Source organism: Mastigoproctus giganteus, chromosome 5, assembly GCF_048544385.1.
Source record: "Mastigoproctus giganteus isolate SK-2022 chromosome 5, ASM4854438v1, whole genome shotgun sequence".
Classification (NCBI taxonomy): Eukaryota; Metazoa; Arthropoda; class Arachnida; order Uropygi; family Thelyphonidae; genus Mastigoproctus; species Mastigoproctus giganteus.
Genome location: NC_143579.1, coordinates 109280795 through 109303486, shown reverse-complemented (window position 1 = coordinate 109303486; position 22692 = coordinate 109280795). Strand labels below are relative to the sequence as shown.

Sequence of the window (22692 nt, the reverse complement as noted above, 5' to 3'; positions counted from 1 at the left end):
AGTGCATAGAAAATGATGGTGACTTTATGGAAAAATAAGTGTTTATTAATGATTGACGATTAAATGATATAAAAGGCATAATTGTAGGAATTGAGTGTTCTGAGGAAAAAGATGAGGCATTACTTTCATATTGCCCTCGCACAAGAATTTTATATCAAAATTGAAACTTTTTGTGGTGCATATGAAGGTGAAAGATTTTGTTTTCTGAACATGAGGGAGCAATAAGCAGAAAAGACTGATTTTGACAAGCAGCATTATGTGGAATGGTTACAAAAATTACTCCAGAAATTGGAACAGTGACTATGAAAATTACAGAATTGTTCTTCAATTCATGCTTGATCCATTTAATTTTGACATCTCAATCAAAAACTTTCTCAACAGCTTGGAGTTGATTAGATTCTGATGGGGCTCTTTTAGAGATCAATATAATAATGCTTCAAAACTCTCATCAGTTAGATTTGATAGTGGAAATATGGTCAATAATTTTGAATAGACAGAAGTTCACAGTTATAAATTTAATTATTCCAAGATTTTTTTCAATGTTTGCATCCACAGTGCTCTGCAAATCAACTTTTTTTTGGCAGTAACTCTTATAAAATAAAAATATAGATCACGAATTCTGGATAATAATTTGGATGTGGAGTTGAGATGTGAAATAACAGACTATTCCTAATTTCCATGCACAGATTAATGCAAAGATTTTTTAAGTGTCCCATTAATTATTAATAAATTGAAAACTATGTTATTTTACCCTTCTATAGAAAATTTATTAATTATAAATGAGTGTGTGTGTGTTGAAAATGTTGACACTTGTGCCACGGGTTTGGCGATTATGTGAAAACTTTGGGATCTCGGGTCTATGGGATCTCATTTTAATAAGTTTTTAAAGCTCAACTCTTTCCAATTCCTCTTTAAAATTAAATCCAGGAATTAAAGTCATCCACAAATATTTATTATTATATTATTTTTTATCTGGTGAAAGAAAATCCTTTGGTTTCCATGCACCACAAGACTGATATTATTAAGTGCATTACATTATAATATTTTATTAGTAGTCCAAATCTGTTGAAGTAGATTGTCTAGCAAAGCCTGCAACACTAGAATCCTTGCTATATTCATCAGCACTTCCTTTATCCCATGATTTTGGGGAATCTAGTATCAGTAGGTGTTCATTATATGGAACAGCCCTTATTGCAGATGATAGGTTGGGATATTTGATGCTATACTTGTTTTTTCTGGACATACCTGATATTTTTGTCATGCAGAAATAGCAATTATCAACATTTGGTTGTATGTTTCTTGCCACACCATAGGAACAGCAAAAGGTACACTTTTAATTAATTTTCACAGTTAGCCACATCCTGAAATTTTTGGTGCATGTAATACAGCACAAACATGTACCCCAAATTTTGTCCTGATCACTAATCTTGAAGCCAAAGTGCAAAAAATATGCATAGTTTGGTAATACTATAGATTTTTTCTTTAGAGTTGATGTAAACCATCCACACATGTAGCAGAATTGGTCAGGGTGATTCAGACACTTCCTTTACTTTTGTTTAAACATTCACAGTACAATGCTAAGCTAAACACAGAAGAAACAACAGTATACAATAGATATGCAGATAAATTGTATATAAATACATACTGATACTACAACTCTCTCTCTCTCTCAGTTACTGAAATAGACAGACAGTTGTAGTGTGAGACAGTATTGTATTACATAAGAACGTTATTTGCAGGTGAAGCAACAGATCACTCCCTAAATTGTAGTAAGATAAATGTATTGTGGAAAAACACAAAAATCTATATACAGGGTGATTCACTACCAGTGCGACAAACTTGCAGGTGTAGGGGACACAAAGACAAATCGGAATCACATAGCATTGCAGGGTCTGAAATGCCTTTGTCATGCGGGAGGTCACGTGAACAAAGAAGCAAAGAAAAAGAACAGAAACAGCAACTCGTTAGTGTAACAGAAATCATTTTAATGACAAGTTTTACATTGGCAAAAAGCCATTCTACAGAAGGTATTCGAAAGTTCGATCAGAAGCAGTCACACAGGCTTCACAGCGCCGCCACATGGAATCCCTAACGTTCTGGAAGATTCCTGGTGCGTCTTGAATCTCCCCGGCAGCTACAGAGATGCGAGCGGCGAGGTCTTCAACTGAATCAACGGGGGTCTTGTACACCAATGTCTTCATTTGACCCCAGCAGAAGAAGTAAAGGTATGATAGGTCCGGCGATCTAGCAGGCCAATGAACCGGACCACCACAACCTATCCAATGCTCTCAAAATGTAACGATTAGGTGTTGGCGGACGTCATTGGTGTAATGTGGAGGAGCCCCCATCATGCGGGAACCACATTGAGCTCAGCAATGACTGAGGAACATGTGCTTCTTCAATAAGTTCGGGCAGGACTTGCTGTAGAAAGATTAAGTATGCCCTACTGTCCAGACGAGGAGGCAGAAGGTACGGTCCAATGAGGTGGTCTCCAACAATGCCGGCCCAGACATTGACAGAGAAACAGCATTGAGTTGCAAGTGTTCGTGTACCATGGGGGTTCTCCAAAGCCCACAAATGGGCGTTATGTTGATTGAAGGTTTCCTCTCTTGTGAAACTTGCCTCATCCGTGAACAATATGGATGCAGCAAATGTGCTGTCTGCCGCACTCTGTTGAAGAAACCAAGTAGCAAAAGTCCTCCGGAGTGGATAATCCGCAGGCTCCAATGGTTGGATGCGTTACAGATGGTATGAACTCATTTGGTTTGTTGACAGTATCCTTCATACAGTGGATTGGAAAAACCCAATCGTTGGCCTATCGCTCGAGTACTCGTACTCGGATTGCCTTCTGCAAAACGTAGGACATTCTCCAGATTGTCTGGCATCCTCGTCGTTCGCTCTCGATTCACGGTACCTCTCGTGAAACAGCCAGTCTCACATAACCTTCTGTGCACACGTGCGAAAATCGTATGATGAGGAGCATGCCTGTGCGGGAAACGTTCCTGGTACAAGTGCAGAGCGGTGTGCCTGTTACAGTCCGCAGCTCCATACGCAAGGTGCATGTCTGCCAGTTCAACGTTTGAATACTTGTCCATCCTACTGCCTCGGGAACCGGTTCGCAAATGCTGACTTCCAGCGGGATCGCTGTTCTCGCGACCTCCTGTTCAACGTCCTCTACTGCATGACGAAAGCATTTCGGACCCTGCAATGCTATGTGATTCCGATTCATCTTTGTGCCCCCTACACCTCCTGCAAGTTTGTCGCACTGGTAGTGAATCACCCTGTATGTAGAAGATGTGAAATTTTGAGAATTATTTTTGAAATCTACTCATAAAAGTTGACTGCAAACAGCAAGTATATTAGCAGAAGTAAAAATCTGCTAATTTTTCTCATTATTAAAAGCAGATTATTGAAGTTTATGAGTGGGCTGAAATTTATTTACGGGTACACCCTCCAGACTGAGGCAGTCTGGAGGGTGTTTATCCCCCCTCCCTGCTGTTTTAACCCAATAGGAAAACGACTTATACCACCACTACCGATATCATGCACCATCTGTAGAAGTAGTTTTCCTATTTTAAAACAGAGGGAAGGGGGGGATAAACATGCTAAGACTACAGAGTGTACCCGTAAGTAAATTTCAGCTGCAAAGGCATTGCACTCATGAATTCCAATAAACTGCTTTTAATAATGAGAAAAAAAACTAATCAATACATCATTATCAACTTCTACTGATACTATACACCTGAGGCTGTAGTGTAGGGGAGTATACGCTATATATCCTCTGGGTTTTTTAAGCTTTTAATAGCATATACCTTCTGGTTTTTTAAAGACCGAAATATGGTATATACTGTATACCCTCTGGAATTCGATTAATATGCGCAGTATACACTCTGCTTTTCGTAACATTCATATAACTACAGCACCACACACACAATCTGTTTACTGAGAATGCAGGGAGAAACTGCGGTAGCAGGAAGTGAGTTTCCCCGAGGATCTCGTGTTAGCTTTCTTTACCTTCACCTAAAAATCATTTTGGCCAGTCTAATCATTTAAGTATCTTGGTAATAATTTTTTGAAATTATCTGATGTAAAATACTGCTTTTTTTTTTTGCCATAGATATTCTGCATGGATAGGCTTTAAAAATGTTGCTGACTTCTTAAAAATGTGACTTCTTAAAGAACAAGAAAGGTGCTAATTTTGAAAGTACCATTGAAAAAAATTCAACGAATTTCAAAAATTGGGATAAAGGTAAGCAGGAAACTTCATTTCCTGCAATCCCACATTTTTACCAAAGAACAGGAAGATTGAACCCACCAGGATATAAGGAGGATTAATGTAAATAAGATGGTGGATTACTGCTGGTCCTCAAAGGGAAACATCTGGTGAAAGAAAATGGAAAATAGCACAATAGAAAATCAAAAGATTTTTGAGTTTTGTCCATTTCATTATTAAAACATATGCAAATTGTTATTTGGTTAAATGAAATAAAATAAGCATAAAGTGTTTTTCTTTTAACAGATAACTACTAATTTATACACCATTACACCATGATTATTACCCTTATTAAATAGCATCCTGTTCAGGAAGTTTTCCTTTGGTCATGTGCACTACTCCTCTTGATGATCACAGAAATATAAAGGAAACCATTCTTTTAAAAGATTAGGGAAATGTGTGGACAGTCCAAACTATGGTAGGATCATTGAGTGTAGTGCATTGGTAGTTCAGAACATAATTCTATTAACAAGAGTAATAATTATGGAGTAACTGTGTATCACTCGTTAGTTACCTCTTAATGGAAATAGCCCATGAAGGAAACAACTGTTTTAAAGTTATGATTAGGGATGTGTTTTTGTTTTCTCAATTTATGGAAGATCTTTACAGGATAAGAGGGAAAGAAAAAAAAAAAAAAAAAAAAAAAGTGATCATTGAGAGGAGTAGTGCATGTGACCAAGGAACTAGCAGTTTAAACATTATTTTTAGGATGTAAATGATGTATGTACCATTTGAAAGTCAAAGGAATTTTTATTACCTGCATTATAGTTGCATTCTAGTAGCAAATAGGAAGACTAACTGAAATACAATTGTGGTGATGCAATTTTGGCATTTTTTATACTGTATATTTTATGAATAGTATTTTTACTTTAAGTAATATTGTTCTGATATGCATAATGTCATTTCAGTACAATAAAGTTTTCTGGGCTTCCTATATTGCTTGCAAAATATCAGGTGAGTTTATTATTATTATTATATATATATATATATATTTTTTTTTTTTTTTTTTTATTAAACTGGGTTTTGGATAGATAGTATTTTTTTTTTTTTTTTTTTTTTGTCTAACTTTGTGAACATAAACTTTCTGCAGAAGTAAATTTTTGCTTCTGTTATGTTGACGTAATGTGCTTTCATAAGTGTACAAAACAATTTTTTTTTAATTTAAAATTTGGCAGGCTAATTAATGAATTTAAAATGGCAGCTGATTTTGATTCTCCTTCATCAGTGCTTTAAAATATTAAAAAGGCCCATGTTTCGATAATGGATTAAGTCCTATTTCTGTGCATTTGCCTGGTAGAAAGGAAGCCTGAGAACATTGTGGGAAAAATATTGGTATCTCATTGGTGCCAAGACACCTTACGTAATTCTGGCTCCCAGTGAAAACTGCAGAGCTATTTGTCACTACTGATTAATTGGGATGTATGCTACTGTTATGGAGCCGCAGCCTCCATAGCCAAATGGTCAGGAGTGGGAGTGCAATAGCACACACTCTTTGAGTAGACTGGGGTTCAAGTCCCTGACTGCTAAATACTGTATCTGCCAACCGGCACTGGATCAGTGTGGCAGATTATGGTCCATTTCCCTCAACATGAATCGTCGAGGTGGCTTCCATCCTGCAGTGGATTGATAACGGCTGCAGTTTACTTTTATTTTTCTTTTCTTTTTTTTACTTTATGTTACTGTTTAGTGGCTGCTAGTGGATCTTTTGCTGCATAGCATGTGTTTTCTTATGGATGCAGGGACAGCTGGTTCTGTCATCCACCTGGGGGTGGGGATAATGTATCATACTGTGGCATTATCTTTTCTTTGTGGCGCCTGAGGTTCCCTACACTTCATAGTTGTTTGTAACAAGACAGATTTAACTTCCTACCAGGAAATTTCCTGGTACTTGTCCCTGGCATGTGAAGTTGGACTCGCATGCCTTGCCTAGGTGAGGTGGGAGGCTAGCCTTTGAGACGTGAATATTGGAGGAAGGTAGTAGATGAAGAGAAGTATATGTGGGAGTAGAAGGAATCTCCTTGGGAATAGTAATTTTAGCTAATAACATAGAAGAGGTTATGTGCTTGTGGGTCATATGAATTATCATTTCATGCTAAGTGGCTGTGGTGGGAGAAATTTGGTATGGTGGTGTACCATAGAATTGTGATGAAACTATGGACAGCTATAAGGAACATTAATAGGGTATAAAGATTGCCAAAAAGGTCACTTTACAGGAGTTAATACGAGATGCTCGAAAATATGGTAACATGACATCAGTATGCCATATGATCCCCTCCAACAGCTAAACAGGCCTAACAGCGGTGAACCATGCTCAATATAAGGATGTCTGATTCTGTGGCAACAAATGCACTAGGACATTAGTTATCCAGAATAATTTGAAAGCTGATTTTTTTTTTTTTAAATATATTAACGGTAGTATAGTAAGCTCTGGTTATAAAGTGTGTTGTTGTCATATGGCACCAGGGGTTCCGCCCATCTCTGCGTTGCTTTCATTAAGGGTGCACCAGTTGACTGGAAATGCCAGAGATTTAAAAGTGTATGGACATTGTATATGAGTAGTGCCTGTCGTGTACCATTGTTCATCTGGTCATTTACCCGCTGGACCCCTACTGAGGCCCAATGTTGCCCCACTTTTGCCCTGGGGAGGCAGACCAGGAAACCAGTAGACTTAGATTTACTATGGCAGGTCCTGCCGCTTACTTTCCTGAGATTTCAGTGGCAAGGACCTTAAAAAAAAAAAAATGAATTTGAATTTGTATGCATGTATCATTGATTGTTGAGTTATCGCTTAGAATGAACAGGTCAAAACTATACTTTGAGCAAAATTTGATTGGGTGTGTGGGGCATCGCTTGAGTACAGATAGAGTAGGGGGGATAAAGGTAGAAGTATGGGGGCAATAGGGAAGGTGCCCCTAGATGATCAGTCGGGCATGCCCATGCCCCCACCAGGTGCAGAGAGGGTTGGCGGGAGATTGAAGAGACAGTATCTCCTCCCTCCCCACCAGGGAAGGGAATTAAAAGGAATCAGGTCAGAGTGCTCAATTCATCACCAACAAGGTGTGTTGGCAGTGAGGCTGTGTGGTCTAGATCGGTGTGTTTCAATCCGGTCACTGGTTCAGTCCAGGATTGTGGTCTTTCATGCAGTTGAGTTCCACGTCTGTTTCCTCTAGATTCAAATGTAGATGTTCTTTGTTAGAACTGTGTAGTCACATTTTGTGATGGTGTTTCAGCTTCCTTGACCTGGCAGGCTTAATTCTGGTCATAATATAGTGTTGCTTTGTTACTCCTCTGCAGTTTTCTTTCATGTTATCCAGTTTCCGTCTCTGAGTCTTCATTCGCGCTTTGATTGGGTTGCGGGTTCATTTGTTGAGATTGTATGGTTCGACGCCTAGCGAATAATTCCTGGGCATAATCAGTGAAGGCTGTGTATGATTCTTTGTCATCCAGGATATATTGTTCCTGGTCTTTGGGGGAGTGTTTCAAGTTGACAGCAGAGGTTGTCATATTGGTGGCAGTCAAACATTAGGTGAGCCCACGTTTCTTGTTCGCTGCAGGTGCAGTTTGGATCGTCCGCTATTCCCAGTGCAGTTTGGCATTTAGGGCGCCATGTCCTGTGAGCGGGTAAGTTGCAGATAGACCTGGTGCATACCAAGTTGGGAGCTTTGGCTGGAATCTGTCCACACTGGGGAAAAACTTCCTGGTTATCCGGCCTTTTGTAGAGGTGCCCTACCACGTTTGCCATGCCTGAAGCCTTCTTTTTTCTGCCGCACGGTTTTTCCCTGGGTTTGCACCAGAGTCCTGGTGCATGCCAGCATTACCCTTACTAAGCTCGTAGAGTGCCTCTCCTAACCACCTCATGGTCTATGGGGAGGGTTCCAGTGATGATTTGTAGGGTGTGAGTGCTCACCATGCTGCAGGCACAGGTGGCAGTGAGGAGCATTATTCTGTGTATAGAATCTAGGATTCGTAGGTTGACAGCAGTGCCAGCCTTTTTGTACCATGCACCTGCTTTGTAGGTTACAATTGGTAGAAATGCTGCTTTGTAATAGAGCTTCATTGTTCGTTGTTTTAATTCCCAGTCTCGCCAGGCAATCCTGTTTATCGTGGCAGTGCAGCTCTGTATTTTTAAGCTCTGGTTGTATTAGGTATTAGGTATGTTCGGGGTCTGACGGCACCTGGGATTTCTCCCATCTCCGCGTATGTTCTCTGTATCGGACAAGCCAGAGATTTAAAAGTGTATGGGATATGTACTGTGTAGTTTGTTGTGCCCATTGTTCATCCGGCCTGTTAGCCGCCGGGCCCCTAGTGAGACCCGACGTTACCAATACCTGCCACAGGGAGGCCGGCCGGGTGTTACCAATATTTGTACTCTGGCTGGTCTTGCCACTTACTTTCCTGGGATTTCAGTGGCTAGGACCAAAAAAAAAAAAAAATAAATAAATAAATAATAATAATTATAATAAATAAATAAATCGAGGTTGATATTAGTGATACTTAGCAAGTTAGTATTAATAGTACGCGATGTGGGGCTGTGCGGTGAAAGTGAGTTTTAAAAACCAAATAGGTTCGGGCAAGAATTTTGATGTTCTCTTTTGATTTTGAAATGTAGGGCTAAACGCTGTGCAAGACAAAAGTTTTGGGGAAGGATGAAGACTGGGGGAAGACTGGTTATAGTGATCACATTTCTAAATTGAATTTTGATTATAATAAGTGAAAAATCAAGTTTACTACCTGTTTATAACATTGTACAAACAAAACGCAGAATTAAACTGAAAACTGCAAATTGTTTTTATTGTTTTGTGGTTGTGACCTTCAGAAATGTGAAGTAGAAAAAACCAGACTACTGGGTTTTCTCAGAAACCATGAGTGAATTTCAGATTAGGTTGGTTAGTTCCAGATTCAGTAAGAATAATATCGGCCTGTAACTGTGCGATTTATTATTTTTCTCAATTTCTTTATGGTAAAATGTGCACAAAAAGAAAACATTTAATATTGCAACAAAAAATGGAAATTATTAATTAATAGAATTAGAAAAAGTGAAAATTTAGGAAATCTCTCCAAAGATTTTAATGTGGGGACTTCAACAATTTATGACATCAAGAAAAATTCCAATGCTATAACAGAATTTATGTCAATTATGGATAGTGAAAGAGGATCTAGCAGGAATAGTTTAACAGTAGCCGTAGGCAGAGGTGAAGGTGATTCTTGCACAACTTCTATTAGAATAAGTAGCGACCTGGAGCGAGGGGTGTTGGGGGTTTCAGGGACGGATGTCAGTCATCTTGAAACAGGTGGGTATATGGGATGTGTTAGAGTGGCTGGGAATAGGAATAGGTGCATGTATACTTGCATGTATACCAATGCTAGAAGTATAGTAAATAAATTTGATGAATTTGAAGTGTTGGTCAAGACATCAAAGGCGGATATTGTTGGGATATCAGAGACGTGGTGTCACCCAGATATAAGGAATGCCGAACTGGAATTTGGGGAGTACAATGTGTACAGAAAGGATAGACAGGATAGGAAGGGAGGAGGTGTTATGCTGTTAATAAAAAAAATATAAAATCAAAAGAAGTGCATCCAGTTGATATAGATGAACAGTGCACTGTTGAGTCAGTTTGGTGTGACATAAGCACTGCGAAAGCAAAAATTAGAGTAGGAGTGTGTTATAGGCCTAATGACTCGAATGAGTACAATGAACAATTGTACAGAGAAATAGAGTGGGCTAGTAAATCGGAATGTCTTATAATGGGGGATTTTAACTTCCCAGATATTGACTGGAACTTGTGGTTGGGCACTCACACACTAGTCAGACTTTTGTGGATTTATTGGATGATTGTTTTCTGCAGCAGCATGTTCGAGAGGCAACCAGAGAAAGTAATACTCTTGATCTGGTTATCAGCAGTGATCATTCATGTATTAGGAATTTGCAGATTAAAGAACCACTAGGTGGCAGTGATCACAGTGTACTGACGTGGGATTTACTTAAAGATTTAATTACCATCAGGGGTAAAGGAAAGGGTTTTTGCTTCCGTAAAGGCGAGTACAGTGGTCTCTGACAGTTTTTAAATTCTGTACAGTGGGATCAACTGACAATGTTACCAATAGTAAATTCTAAGTGGGAAACATTCAAGGAATTAATCGTGGAAGCTACTAAAAGTTTCATACCTATTAAGAAATATTGTTCAAGGTTTAGGCCTAAATGGTTGTCAAATGAACTAATGAGACTCGTAACAGAGAAGAAAAATGCATGGGATGCATATAAATTATCAAGCGACTCAGAAGCCTATGGCAGATAAGTTAATCTGTAATCAGGTCACAAAGGAGGTTCGGCAGGCGAAGGCAGATTACGAGAAATCCTTGGCAAAAGATGCTAAGAAAAACAGCAAGGATTTCTTTACTTATATAAACTTTAAAAGGAAGGGGATGAATCTGATTGGTCCACTTGACATCGATGGTTCGACTGTTGATGATCCTGCTCAGATAGCAAACAAACTGAATGAGTATTTTGCATCTACATTCACACGTGAGGAATTATTAAGGTTTGAAAATGGCAGAAGGTTATCAAATTGTAGCAGGGTGCTTAATGATCTTGTAATAACTGAGAGCAATGTGGAAGAGAAATTGTTGAAGTTAAACGTAAGAAAAGCACCTGGGGTGGATGGGATCTATCCAGTTATATTAAAGGAGGCGGCAAGGCAACTAAGCAAACCCTTAGCCATAATTATGAGAGCATCCTTGGACTCAGGAGAGGTTCCCACGGACTGGAGATGTGCAAATGTATCCCCAATTCACAAAGGGGGATCGAAGGGTGACACGAGTAATTACAGACCAGTTAGTTTAACTTCTGTTCCGGGTAAAATAATGGAGTCGCTGGTTAAGGATGCATTGCAGGATCATCTAGACAAGACTGCAGCAATAATTCAGACACAGCATGGGTTTGTTAAGGGAAAGTCTTGTCTGACAAATTTGATAGGATATTATGATGTGGTTACAAAGGAACTGGATACAAAAAACAATTTTGATATCATATATTTGGATTTCAGGAAAGCTTTTGACACTGTTGCGCATGGAAGACTATTGTACAAATTGGAGCAGAATGGTATTAAGGGTAAGTTGCTACAATGGATAAAAGGATGGTTAAGTGCGAGAAGACAGAGGGTGGTAATCAATGGATGCTGCTCTTCTTGGACTAATGTTATTAGTGGAGTCCCACAGGGTTCGGTGTTAGGTCCACTGTTGTTTTGTATATTTATCAATGATATTGATGAAGGTATATCAGGCTTAATGTCGAAGTTTGCAGATGATACAAAGGTTGGTAGGGTTGTTAATGACAGTAATGGCAGTCTACTACTGCAACAGGATCTAGATAATTCGGGCAGATGGGCTAAGAAGTGGCAACTGAAGTTTAACCTTGACAAATGCAAAGTACTGCATATGGGTAGAAATAACCCCAGAGAAACGTACCAACTGTGTGGTACTACACTTAAGGTGGTAGAAAATGAAAAAGACCCGGGAGTAATTGTGCAGTCAGATATGAAGTTCTCTGAGCAATGCAGACAGGCTGCCAGGGCAGGTCATGGGGTTTTGTCAATGATATATAGGAATTTTGCTAGCAGGGAAAAGGAGGTGATTATCCCTCTGTATAAGGCAATGGTCAGGCCACGCCTTGAGTACTGCGTACAGGTCTGGAGACCTCATTTTAGGAAGTATGTAGATTTACTTGAGCGGGTACAGAGAAGGGCAACAAGATTGGTGAGGGGAATGAAGGGATCCTCTTACCAAGAGAGGCTTAAGTTCTGCAAATTGCAGTGGCTGGAGACTAGGCACCTGTGCGGTGATCTGATTGAGGTATATAAGGCCTTGAATGGGTTGAGCACGCTGAATTCTGATGGGATCCTTCCACTTTTTCAGATTACGAACCTAAGGGGGCATAAATTCAAATTAAGAAAAGACAGATGTAGAATAGATGTGCAGAAATTTGCCTTTAGCCAGCGGGTGGTTAATTGCTGGAACAAACTTCCATCTGTCGTTGTGGAAGTTGATAGCTTGAATAAATTTAAGGAGGAACTGGACAGGCATTTGGAGGGAATAGTGTGTTTTTTTTTTTTTTTTTTTTGGCTGATGCTGCATAAGCTCATACATTTGCTTTCTTGCATCACATGCCACTACTACTACTACTATAAGATGTCAAAACCTGAAAATGCTGCTTTAGAGAGTGCACTCACTTTATTTTTTTGTTTAGCGAAGTTTAAGTGAACCAGTGTCTGGCCCAGTGTTGTGCGAAAAAGCATTGGATTTTAATCAAACATTAAGAGGTAATGAAGATTTTAAGGCAAGCACAGGTTGGCTGAAAAACTTTAAACTGAGACACTGTATACGTGAACTAGATATTCAAGGCGAGAAACTTTCTGCAGACGAATCAGCAGCGGTGTCCTTTGAAAAGTAAGTTTGCTTCAATTATAGCAAATTTTAAAACCTGCACCAAGTTTTAAGATGAGAAAAGAGCGAGTTACAATTGCTGTGTGTACAAATGCCACCAGGATGCACAGATTGTCCGGGCTCGTTATCGGTAAGTTGAAAAAACTGAGAGCATTTAAAAATTTTTCCTGTTTTGTATAAAAATGCCTGGATGGATGTTTCTGTTTTCCGAGATTGGTTTATATATTTCTTTTTATTTAATTTAATTATTTATGTATTTAAATTTATTTAATCTTACCAGAAAAATTATCTGGAAAATTTGGCTATCCGAAAGAGGTCTGACATCAATTATTCCAGATAACTGTATTCTTCCACCAGTGCAGATCATAGGTGATCAATGTATTGTTTATTTTTTTCTTATTATTAATTAAAAGCAGATTATTGGAGTTTGAGCGTAGTGACTTCGTGGCTGAAATTTACTTACTTACGGGTATGCCCTCCAGACTGCCTCAGTCTTAGGGTGTTTATCCCCCCTTCCCACCATTTTAAAATAGGAAAACAACTTCTACAGACAATGCATGTTATCAGTAGTGGCAGTAGAAGTCCTTCTCCTATTTTAAAACAGCGGGAAGGGGGATAAACACCCTAAGAGTGAGGCGGTTTGGAGGGAGTACCCGTAAGTAAATTTCAGTCCACTCCTGAACTCCAATAATTTGCTTTTAATAATGAGAAAAAAACTAATCAGTACATCGTTATCGACTTCTACTGCTACTACCAATAACATGCACCATCTGTTTACCGAGAATGCAGGGAGAAACTGTGGTATTGGGAAGTGAGCTTGTCTGGTAAGTTTTCTGTGATTGTGTTGGCTTTCTTTACCTTCATCATCATCATCATCAGCCATTTTCAATCCACTGCAGGATGAAGGCCTCTCCAGCAACTTTCCAGTTCCTTCTGTTTTGAGCACTGGATATTCCATTTAAAACAAACAAACAAAACAAAGAGCAGGGTGGATGATGCTAGGGGTCTGTCTCAACAAGAGCATGCACGTGGAGATAGATCCCTAGTCAGCCCTAGTGCATCTGTCTCAACAAGAGCATGCCCTCAGACATACTAAGGTTGATTTTTAGATCAAATTAAATAAGATATACAATGTCAATGAGAACTCTGTTGATAGAATTATGTTTGACTGTGACAGAGATATGTATCGCCAGTCAATGATGAGATCAATCCTTTTACTTGACCAGTGGGAAGATAAGCATGGTGAACTGCACCTTATATGATTTCACTGTGATGTGCCAAGAGCTTCAATGACCTGTTATGAAGTAGCTTTCTAAGAGCTGGAGCTCAGCATGCATTGACTGTGTCAAATGCTGATTCAGCGTCAATATAGCTGATTACAAAGCCCTTACTTTTATTCCTAAAAAGTATAAAAAATCATCTTATAAAAATATCCCATTCTGTTTATTTTTTTTCCTTGTTATTTTACATTTTTTTAAATCAACAACTCAAAGGACAAAAGAATAAAATAAGGTAGTTAAAAAAAAAGAAAAGGAAAAAAAAAGCTATAATCACTCAGAAAATTATCAAAAAGATGACCATGCTGAAGATGTACTTCTCCCTTTATCTGTGCTTGAATTTTAAAATTTCATGTTTGGTTAGATTTATTATCCAAAAACTGGCCATCTCCAGGTCTGAGGTTGATGGATTTTGGATGTTACATCTGCAGCATCTAGATCTGGAACAAATTTGTCAACCCATGTATCTCATGACAGTTTAAATAACAGATACAGAAATAAGTGTTTTATTATTATCTATATTTTATAAAATTTTAATGCTTAAAAAAAACTTAACAAATTGGCATTTATTACCATTACAAATTTTGCTTAACAATAAACTTAACTGTATACATACACTGAGTTGGCTTTGCATTAGCAACACTCCCCCTTGTGCAGGAATGGATTGGTTGATGTTGAAGGGTCAAAGTTGGGAACAGCTGATATAAGATTGTAGTTTGTATACGTGCCAATTAGTTTTTGAGTGCCTGAAAGGAAGAATGGGTCAGTAGTATAGAGGTCTTTTTGACTTTGAACAAGGAATGATTGGATCAAGGCATAGAGGTGCCTGTATTTTGACAACAGCCAAGTGGTTAAATCCTCCCAATCTGTGGTGTCATGAATCTTTTGTAACTAGTTGAACAATCAGCCAAAGGTCACACACGGATATCCACATGTGGTCAACACCCATGGAGAGCTTTGTCTCATCTTGTAATGCAATGCAATGGCACAGCTAACCACTCTACGCTGCACTGGGTCGTGGAGACAGATATCCATGTGGACTGTGCACCAGACATTAGCTCATATAAGCTATTGCAGTTGACAGCTGTCACAGGTATCCATGCTAACTGTGGGACACAAACTGTGCCTCGCATGGGCACATCAGCACCAAAACTGGACGACATGTGGAAATCTGTTGCCTAGTTTGCTGAATCCCATTTCCGACTTATCATGCCGATGGCCATATCCACATTTGGAGAAAGCAACACGACTCCATGATAACTGGATACACACTGGTGTACAGCAGGTTAGAGGTGGTGATGTTGTGGTCTGTGGACTGTTTTTGTGGCATGCCATGGGTTCTCTGATCACTGTTAACCATCGGCTTAATGAGAATACCTACTTTTCTTTGTCATTACTGACCAAATATGCTTTCATGATAATAGTCAGCAGGGGTTCTCAACCAAGGGGAATTTTAGGGTTTCGGGGGGGGGGGATTGGGACCACAGATTGACACTCAAAGTGTTGGGATATTAATCTTTCTACAAACTACAATTCTACAGAATGTAGAATTGTGATAGTGTACATAATCTACAGGACATCATACTTTATTGGATGTCACATATTAAAATAAAGATAAATATTTCACTTTTTTATCTGGGGAAATATTCCATTTATAGTTATTTGACTTTTTCTTGTTTTTTATGCACAGCTTTTGGAGCCTTTTTGAGTCAGACAATATTGGAGGGGAAATGACATTCTGATATATGGTGAAAAGAGTGCATGGGGCAAAAAAGGTTGAGAACCACTATGATAGTGTATCTGACAATTCTAGTATCTATCACCAAGACAGAGTGCCATGGAACAAGGCCTGACAGGTTGCCAACTGGTTTCAGGAATGTGACAGCAAATTCTTTTTCTCTCTCTCCCCTCTGGCTGCCAAACTCACTTGAGCATGTTCGGGACCTACTGGAAAAGGATATTCAATACTATAACCATCCCCCCCTTAACAATATGTGGGCATTACTGGATACATTGTGCAACACGTGGGTAGCACAATGTAATGTCTGCAAAACCTTGTGGAGTCTCTGCCAAAGGCATGTATGGGCTGCATTTCAGGCAAAAGGTGGCTTCCACAATGTATTAGGTAGGTGTTGCCAATGCAAAGTCACTGTATATTCTCACACACCTTAAATGTTTCAATAAACATTTATTTATAGGATCCAAAAGAAGCTGATGCTATAACTAGAATACAAACAGATTTGGAGGAGACTAAAATAATATTGGTAAGTAAATATATATATATATATATATTATATATGTGTGTGGGTTTGTAAAAAAATGAAATCCAAGTTTTATGAAAATCCTGATACATCTGGGAAAGTTCACTATTTCATAAACAACTTTTATGAAACAGCAAAACTTAATTCTCTGGCCAAATCCCTCTTGACAGCTAATCCACTTGTATGGAGAAGTGGATTTGACAGTCACCACCTTTTAACCTGGCATGTGGCTAGAAAGTGTCTGAAATAAACACTGAAGCCCTCACCCTCATTTAGACAAGTTATAGATTAGTCAACATGTAAACATGTATTTACTCTGATATTTATGCAGTGGATTCAGTGACTATATTATTTCCAAGATGAAGAATATAAATGTAAGAAGTAGGAGGAGTTCATAAGTATGTCTTTTTTTTTTTTTTTTTTCCTAAGGTGAGAGGAAAGTGTAGAATATCATAGTGTTCACATTTACCAGCTTTCCTATTTTTCCAGAAATTCTTTTATAGCATTAAGGAAAATTTACTTTTCTTTGAGATAACAGTCAAGTTTGTGTTATGCTTTTCAAATTGTGGCCCTCCCTTATTTATTAATATAGGCTCAATACTGTTATTAGGTGGCTCTCCTCGTATTTAGTAAAGACAGTGGTAAGCATTATCTGTGATCTGTTAAGAACACATTTTCATTATGAGCGGTTTTCAATAAGTATTTACCCTCACCTGGAAATATTTTAAGTTAGGGATTTGGAATGTATATATGTAATACTAGTCTCATAATGTATATTTCTTTTCTTTTATAGAACCTTGGATTACTGGACCAGAGCCGTGAATACAGTGAGAAGTGGTATGTTGGAGTAGGTGAAGGTCCAATCTGTTATAAAATTTCCTCATTTGCAAAGCAAAATAAATCCATGAGGCGATGAAAGCTGTATGTGGGTAGAATTGCCGATCATATGAGACTGAAAAATTAGAAAAGACAGCTGGTGTGTGCAATTGCCATTGTGCAGGGACAGCTAATCCTTGAAGACAGGTGTGTGACTATAAATTTTATAGCAAATGAAGAACATCAAACAAGGGTCTGTTTGCACCATAATGCAAGAGTTCCTGTACATGGCAAAAGGTGGTAGTAGCCCAGTGTGTTCCAAGATTGTTGACACCTCATCAAAAGCTCTATAGGAAAGAGGTTCTACACATTTGTTGGAGCATGTGTGTGTTGATTTTTTGACCGAGTTGTGATGGTGGAAGAATGCTGGGTACGTTACTGTGACCCAGAAACAAAACAGATGTGCAAACAATGGAAACATTCATCTTTGCCAACCCAAGGTTGAATGGAATGCTTACGAGGTCATGTTTTCAATCTTCTGGGACTTTTAAGATATCATTCTTATAGATTACCTCCCAACAGGAAATAGTATCACTGAAAAGTGCTACAGAAACTGGGGAAAGTTAAGAGAGTCTATCAAGTTGAAGAGATGTAGCAAGCTGTCCAAAGGTGTTTGTCTCCCAGCCAACAATCCTGCTGCTCTCACAGTGGACTTTGCAATCAGGCATAGCTTTGAAAATCTGTTGCACTCACCTTATTCTCTCAACCTCTCACCTTCAAACTTCCTCTTCCCTGAAATGAAGAAACCATTACAAGGCCTCAGATTTCAGACTGGTTACAAGGTAATTAATAAAATGGAAGGCTGGTTGGTTTTCTGCTCAAAGTGAGGCATTCTAGTCATGGCCTGAAAGAGCTTATCCACAGATGGGGAAAATGTGTAGTTCTAGATGTTTTATTTCAAATTCAATATTTCTTAGGTGAGGGTAAATACTTATTGACCACTCATGTATACAACACATTGTGAGTTTGTTTTTCTATTAGATAGCCATATTTACATATTTTCTGATATTTCATTTATTCCCACACACTTGTTTTTCTCATGGATAAAAATATATATATATATATATATATATACAGGGTGTGTGTGTGTGTTTCAAAAGTTATGGTCAGTAATTTAAATGTGAACTGCACAGACTACAATATCAAAAAAAAAAAAAAAGCTTACTAAACATGGTCCTTAAGTGAATCGTTTTCGAGATATTGCACATTTCTAGTTGGAATCAACCACTAACAAGGTGAACTGTACAGAGTTGGGATCTACCACTGACTTGTTTGTTTAGGTCATGCTTATTCTCTCCCTTTCACCTCTCTCACTGCTCTGAGATGTAGCAGGCATACTAATACTTGTCAAAGGATAGTCAACATGGAAGGAGGTTACAGCAACAGAGTATGTGGACGTGCACTTCATGCCAATGGCATGCAATTTGAGGCTGCACATTTGTACCATTTCCCCACCGAAGGCAGCCCAACAGGCACACATTCATCAGGGTACATCATTCTTAGAGAACATGGGTGCTTTGCACATTGAGTATGAGCAGAAGCATAACACCTGATGTTGAGAGTTTAATATCTATATATCTACACCGATATATAGATATTAAACTCTTACTCTTAACATATTATGCCTTGTGCATTTAGTTATTTTTAAACAAAATGTCTGTATTTTTTATAAAACACATGATGAAAGTGTAAGGCTGCTGTGTACATGTAACTTCATTACATGTATGGCAAGTAAAAGAGCATTAGCATCAGCAGAATATGCAGACATTCTCTGTGTATGTGGAGGAAATGCTAGAGCTGCAGCCACTAAATACCAGTGTGGTTTTCCAACAAGGCAACATCCTAATCCACTGTAATTTGTGAGAATGGAGTATAGTGAAAGGGCATCATGACTGAGGCCAGCCCTGATCATATTCTACACAAGCAGAGAAAGAAGTGCTGGATATAATGACATTAAATCCCTCCACCAGCAAGTGAAGAGTTGTTGCAAGAACGAGCCATCCCAAAACCCTCGTTTGGTGCACACTGCATGAACACAGGCTGATGCATGTCATCATATACAGAAAGTTCAGGCATTGTAAGCAGTTTTGCTTATGGATACTTAATCAGATAATAACAGTCCTGACTTTCTTGTCAGTATCTGTGGACCAACAAGACAACATTTACATGAGATGGGATATTCATCATGCACAAATATCCATACATGGTCAGTGGAAAATCACACCATTCAGCAATCCCATTTCCAAGTGGGGTGTAGCATCAGCATGTGGGCTGGCATTGTAGGAGATAACTTTATTCATCTCGCGTTCCTTGACTACCTAAATGATCATTACTTAGTTTTTTCAGAGGACATTGCCAACACGTCTGGAAGGTGTTGTTCCTTTATGTGCATGTGCCAATATGTGGTTTCAGCATAACAGAGTACCTCCACATTTTGGGCAGCAAGTTCTTAAATGATCATTACTGGAATCACTGGATTTGTTGCGGAAGTCCTATTTCTTGGCCGTCACAGTCTCCTGACCATAATTTGTTGGATTTTTATGTGCGGGGTTGCATGAAACAAATTGCTTACACCAGAGGTTAACAACCGTGATTACTTGAATTGCATCCATGAAGCTGCCGCTGCTATTAAAAACAAGAGTGCTACTTGCACATGTATGGGATTCCTTCTCATACCATGTTAAAGCCTGTTTCCTGTCACGTGGTGCTTATTTCAAACAACTTTTGTGTTATTTCTTTTGATCAGCTTCAGTTTTATTGCTGTATAAAATTCATTTACTCCTGCTGTGCAGTGTTATTGAGTTTCTTAGTGTTCAATTCATAACTAAATTTTAATCAATGAATGTTTGTTTTGGATTTATTGATAACCATGTACAGTAAAAGTAACATTATCCAGATACGTAGTAATAATTAAAATAAAAATCATTTTATATAAATAAAATGTTTCTAATTAAAGTAAGCTTTTTCAAATTAATTGCTTTTCATAAATTTAGTATTAAATGCAAAATGCTAGAAGCAAAAACTTCACTAATCTGTGCAACACCTGTTGCTCCTACTTCAAACTAAGTATAGACTTTTCTTGTACAGTAATACCCCGACTTACGCGAACTCGGAGTTACGCGGTTCCTGATTTTTTCGTTTGGCAACGCTGCCGCCCACTATCTTCAAGGTCGTTTTTCATATGTTATCGATATACGGTGCGACGGTGGAGAATGAGAGCGAAAGATGAACAAAATTCAACTTTGCTGCTTTTATGTTTTTTATATCAGTGAAGGGGAAACACACTTTCACCATAATAACGTAAAAACCAACACAATTCCAGCTATCGGTATAATCGCAAATGCAATTAGATCGAGTTTACTACCAGTTTATAACAGATTCCACTAGCAGAAACGCAACTGGATTTTTATTGTTTTATGGTAGTAACCCCTAGAAATGTGAGGTGTTAATAGTGTATCTCTGCCTTTATGGTGTTGTTTATTCAGTTGCTACATGCGCGCAGCTTTGTTTATGCGTATCAAGCGTGCCTCCTCGTTTTGTAATTGTGCTTTATTCCCTAAAAATAAAAAGGAAGCGTCCTGGTGAAGACACTGCAGATTCAGAGAGAATAAGAAAAGCAATTATCGATAAACAGAGGCGGACTGGGTCAAAAATTCTTACCCGGGAAAATTTATAGTGGCCTCATACTATGGTTTATGGCCAAAATCACACTGGCCCACCGGGGTTTCCCCGGTAAGGCTTATTGCCAGTCCGCCTCTGTCGATAGAGAAAAAAATATGAAATTGTGAAACGCTTTGAGCGAAATGAAAGACCATGTGATATTGCACGTACTACAGGCCTAAATGAAGCAACGGCGAAAAGCACATGACAATTGCAAACTTGACAGGTTGAAAATTGAAAAGGGCTCAATTGTAAAGGGCTTAAAAATTTTAGAAAACATAGACTCCAACGAAGAACGCGTTATAGCTACAAAGCAAGGAATAAAAAAATTATTAGCTTGCTACGAAGAAATTCTGCGTGAAAAAAAGAACGCGCTGTGTCGTCAGACGAATTTGTTAGATTTTATGAAGCCATCGACATCGAAATAACTTTTTAACGTAAGTCATTTGTTTTTTTAATACATATTTTGTATTAATATGTATAAAGAACTGCAATTTTATTAATATTTTTCTTCTAAACTAGTGTTTTTGTTAGTCCTTGGTCCCAATTAAGCAAAATTTATATGTATTTATATGCAAAGTTGTACCCCGACTTACGCGAATTCGACTTACGCGATTTTCGTCGGACCCACCTATCGCGTAACTTCGGGGTATTACTGTATTTCAATGAACCATTCCCTCAATAAATATCGACATTGATTTCAACGACGCCATATATATTTGAAGAGTACTAATTTGCTTTTTTGACAGTCTTATTCCCATTTTATATTTAATTTTAAAAACTTGGAATTGTATTTTTAATTTACTTGTGTTGTAGAATGTTATATTTCAATACAAATGTATTTTTATTAAATTTTTTTTCTAGCATAATACCATTGAGTCTGTGCTTGAACGAGGAGAGAAATTAGATGATTTAGTTGCAAAATCAGATCATCTTAGTTCCCAGTCTAAAGTTTTCTATAAAACAGTATGTAACGTTTCCCCTGAATTTATTATATTCTCTTGCTTACTTGGAATGCTGAAAATGTTAATTGTATTAATTTGGATACAGCATTTTAAATTTAAACTGAATGTGTAGTATTTAAAACATTTGAGATTGCACCTTGAATGCATACACAAAGTACCAGTGGCTTATCTTACTATACGGTTCTTTGTTGGTGGTCACATGCTGATGAATTCTCTGTGGCACGAATTCCTTTGCAGGTATGAAAGACCCATCATCTAACGGGTTATTCCCACAAGTTCTAGTTTGTACCATACTCTGTAAGAAGTGACATTTGCACTAAAGAAGTTTCTATGTTGAACTTAGTTTGGTGTATCATATCTTCATTATTAGCATGGCATGCTTTATATAGTTGCTGACATTTTCTTAGTCATTATTAATTATCTAATGAAAAATTGTTTATTACTGTTTAGTTAAGATCATAATGTAGTGGACTTTTTTTTTTTAGCCTTTATTTTAGTCTTACACACAGGTCAAAAAAAATACAAATCTTTGTATTAAGACAGGATATAACAGACAGAAGAAATGCACGTAGATCCAAAGAAAGCTCTGATTTGGGGGTGATTACATGTTGGGTAATAAAGATAATAAAGACTGTTCAACTGCAGCAATCTGAAGCCAGAAATGGGGAAAACACAATCTATCAGACTTCGAAAAGTTATGGGTGCACATTTAGCAGGAGCTGCAGTTCAAGAAACAAAATACATAGATGGTTTCCAAAGGTTTTTAATGACTAGAAGGCAAGTGGTTCTTCCACATTTCAAAGTGTAAATGTGTCAGAAAAACAAATACTTCAAGATAGAAGCTGTTGAACTCTAAGGAGGACTGTGTGGAAATATAGGACATGTGTGCAGCAAATAACATCTAAATTCAACCAAGCTCAGAACTGCCCTATTTCAAC

General features: G+C 38.1%; 1 protein-coding gene across 1 annotated transcript in view; it reads left to right on the top strand.

Moving 5' to 3' along the window:
- Positions 1-22692, top strand: part of Ykt6 (YKT6 v-SNARE homolog) — a 139424-nt gene that overhangs the window by 109957 nt on the left and 6775 nt on the right. Inside the window, exons 6-8 of the mRNA XM_090373400.1 lie at positions 5182-5227; positions 16191-16256; positions 21654-21755. Of these exons, the coding sequence (XP_090229526.1) occupies positions 5182-5227; positions 16191-16256; positions 21654-21755 (214 nt within the window). The remainder of the gene's footprint in view (positions 1-5181; positions 5228-16190; positions 16257-21653; positions 21756-22692) is intronic.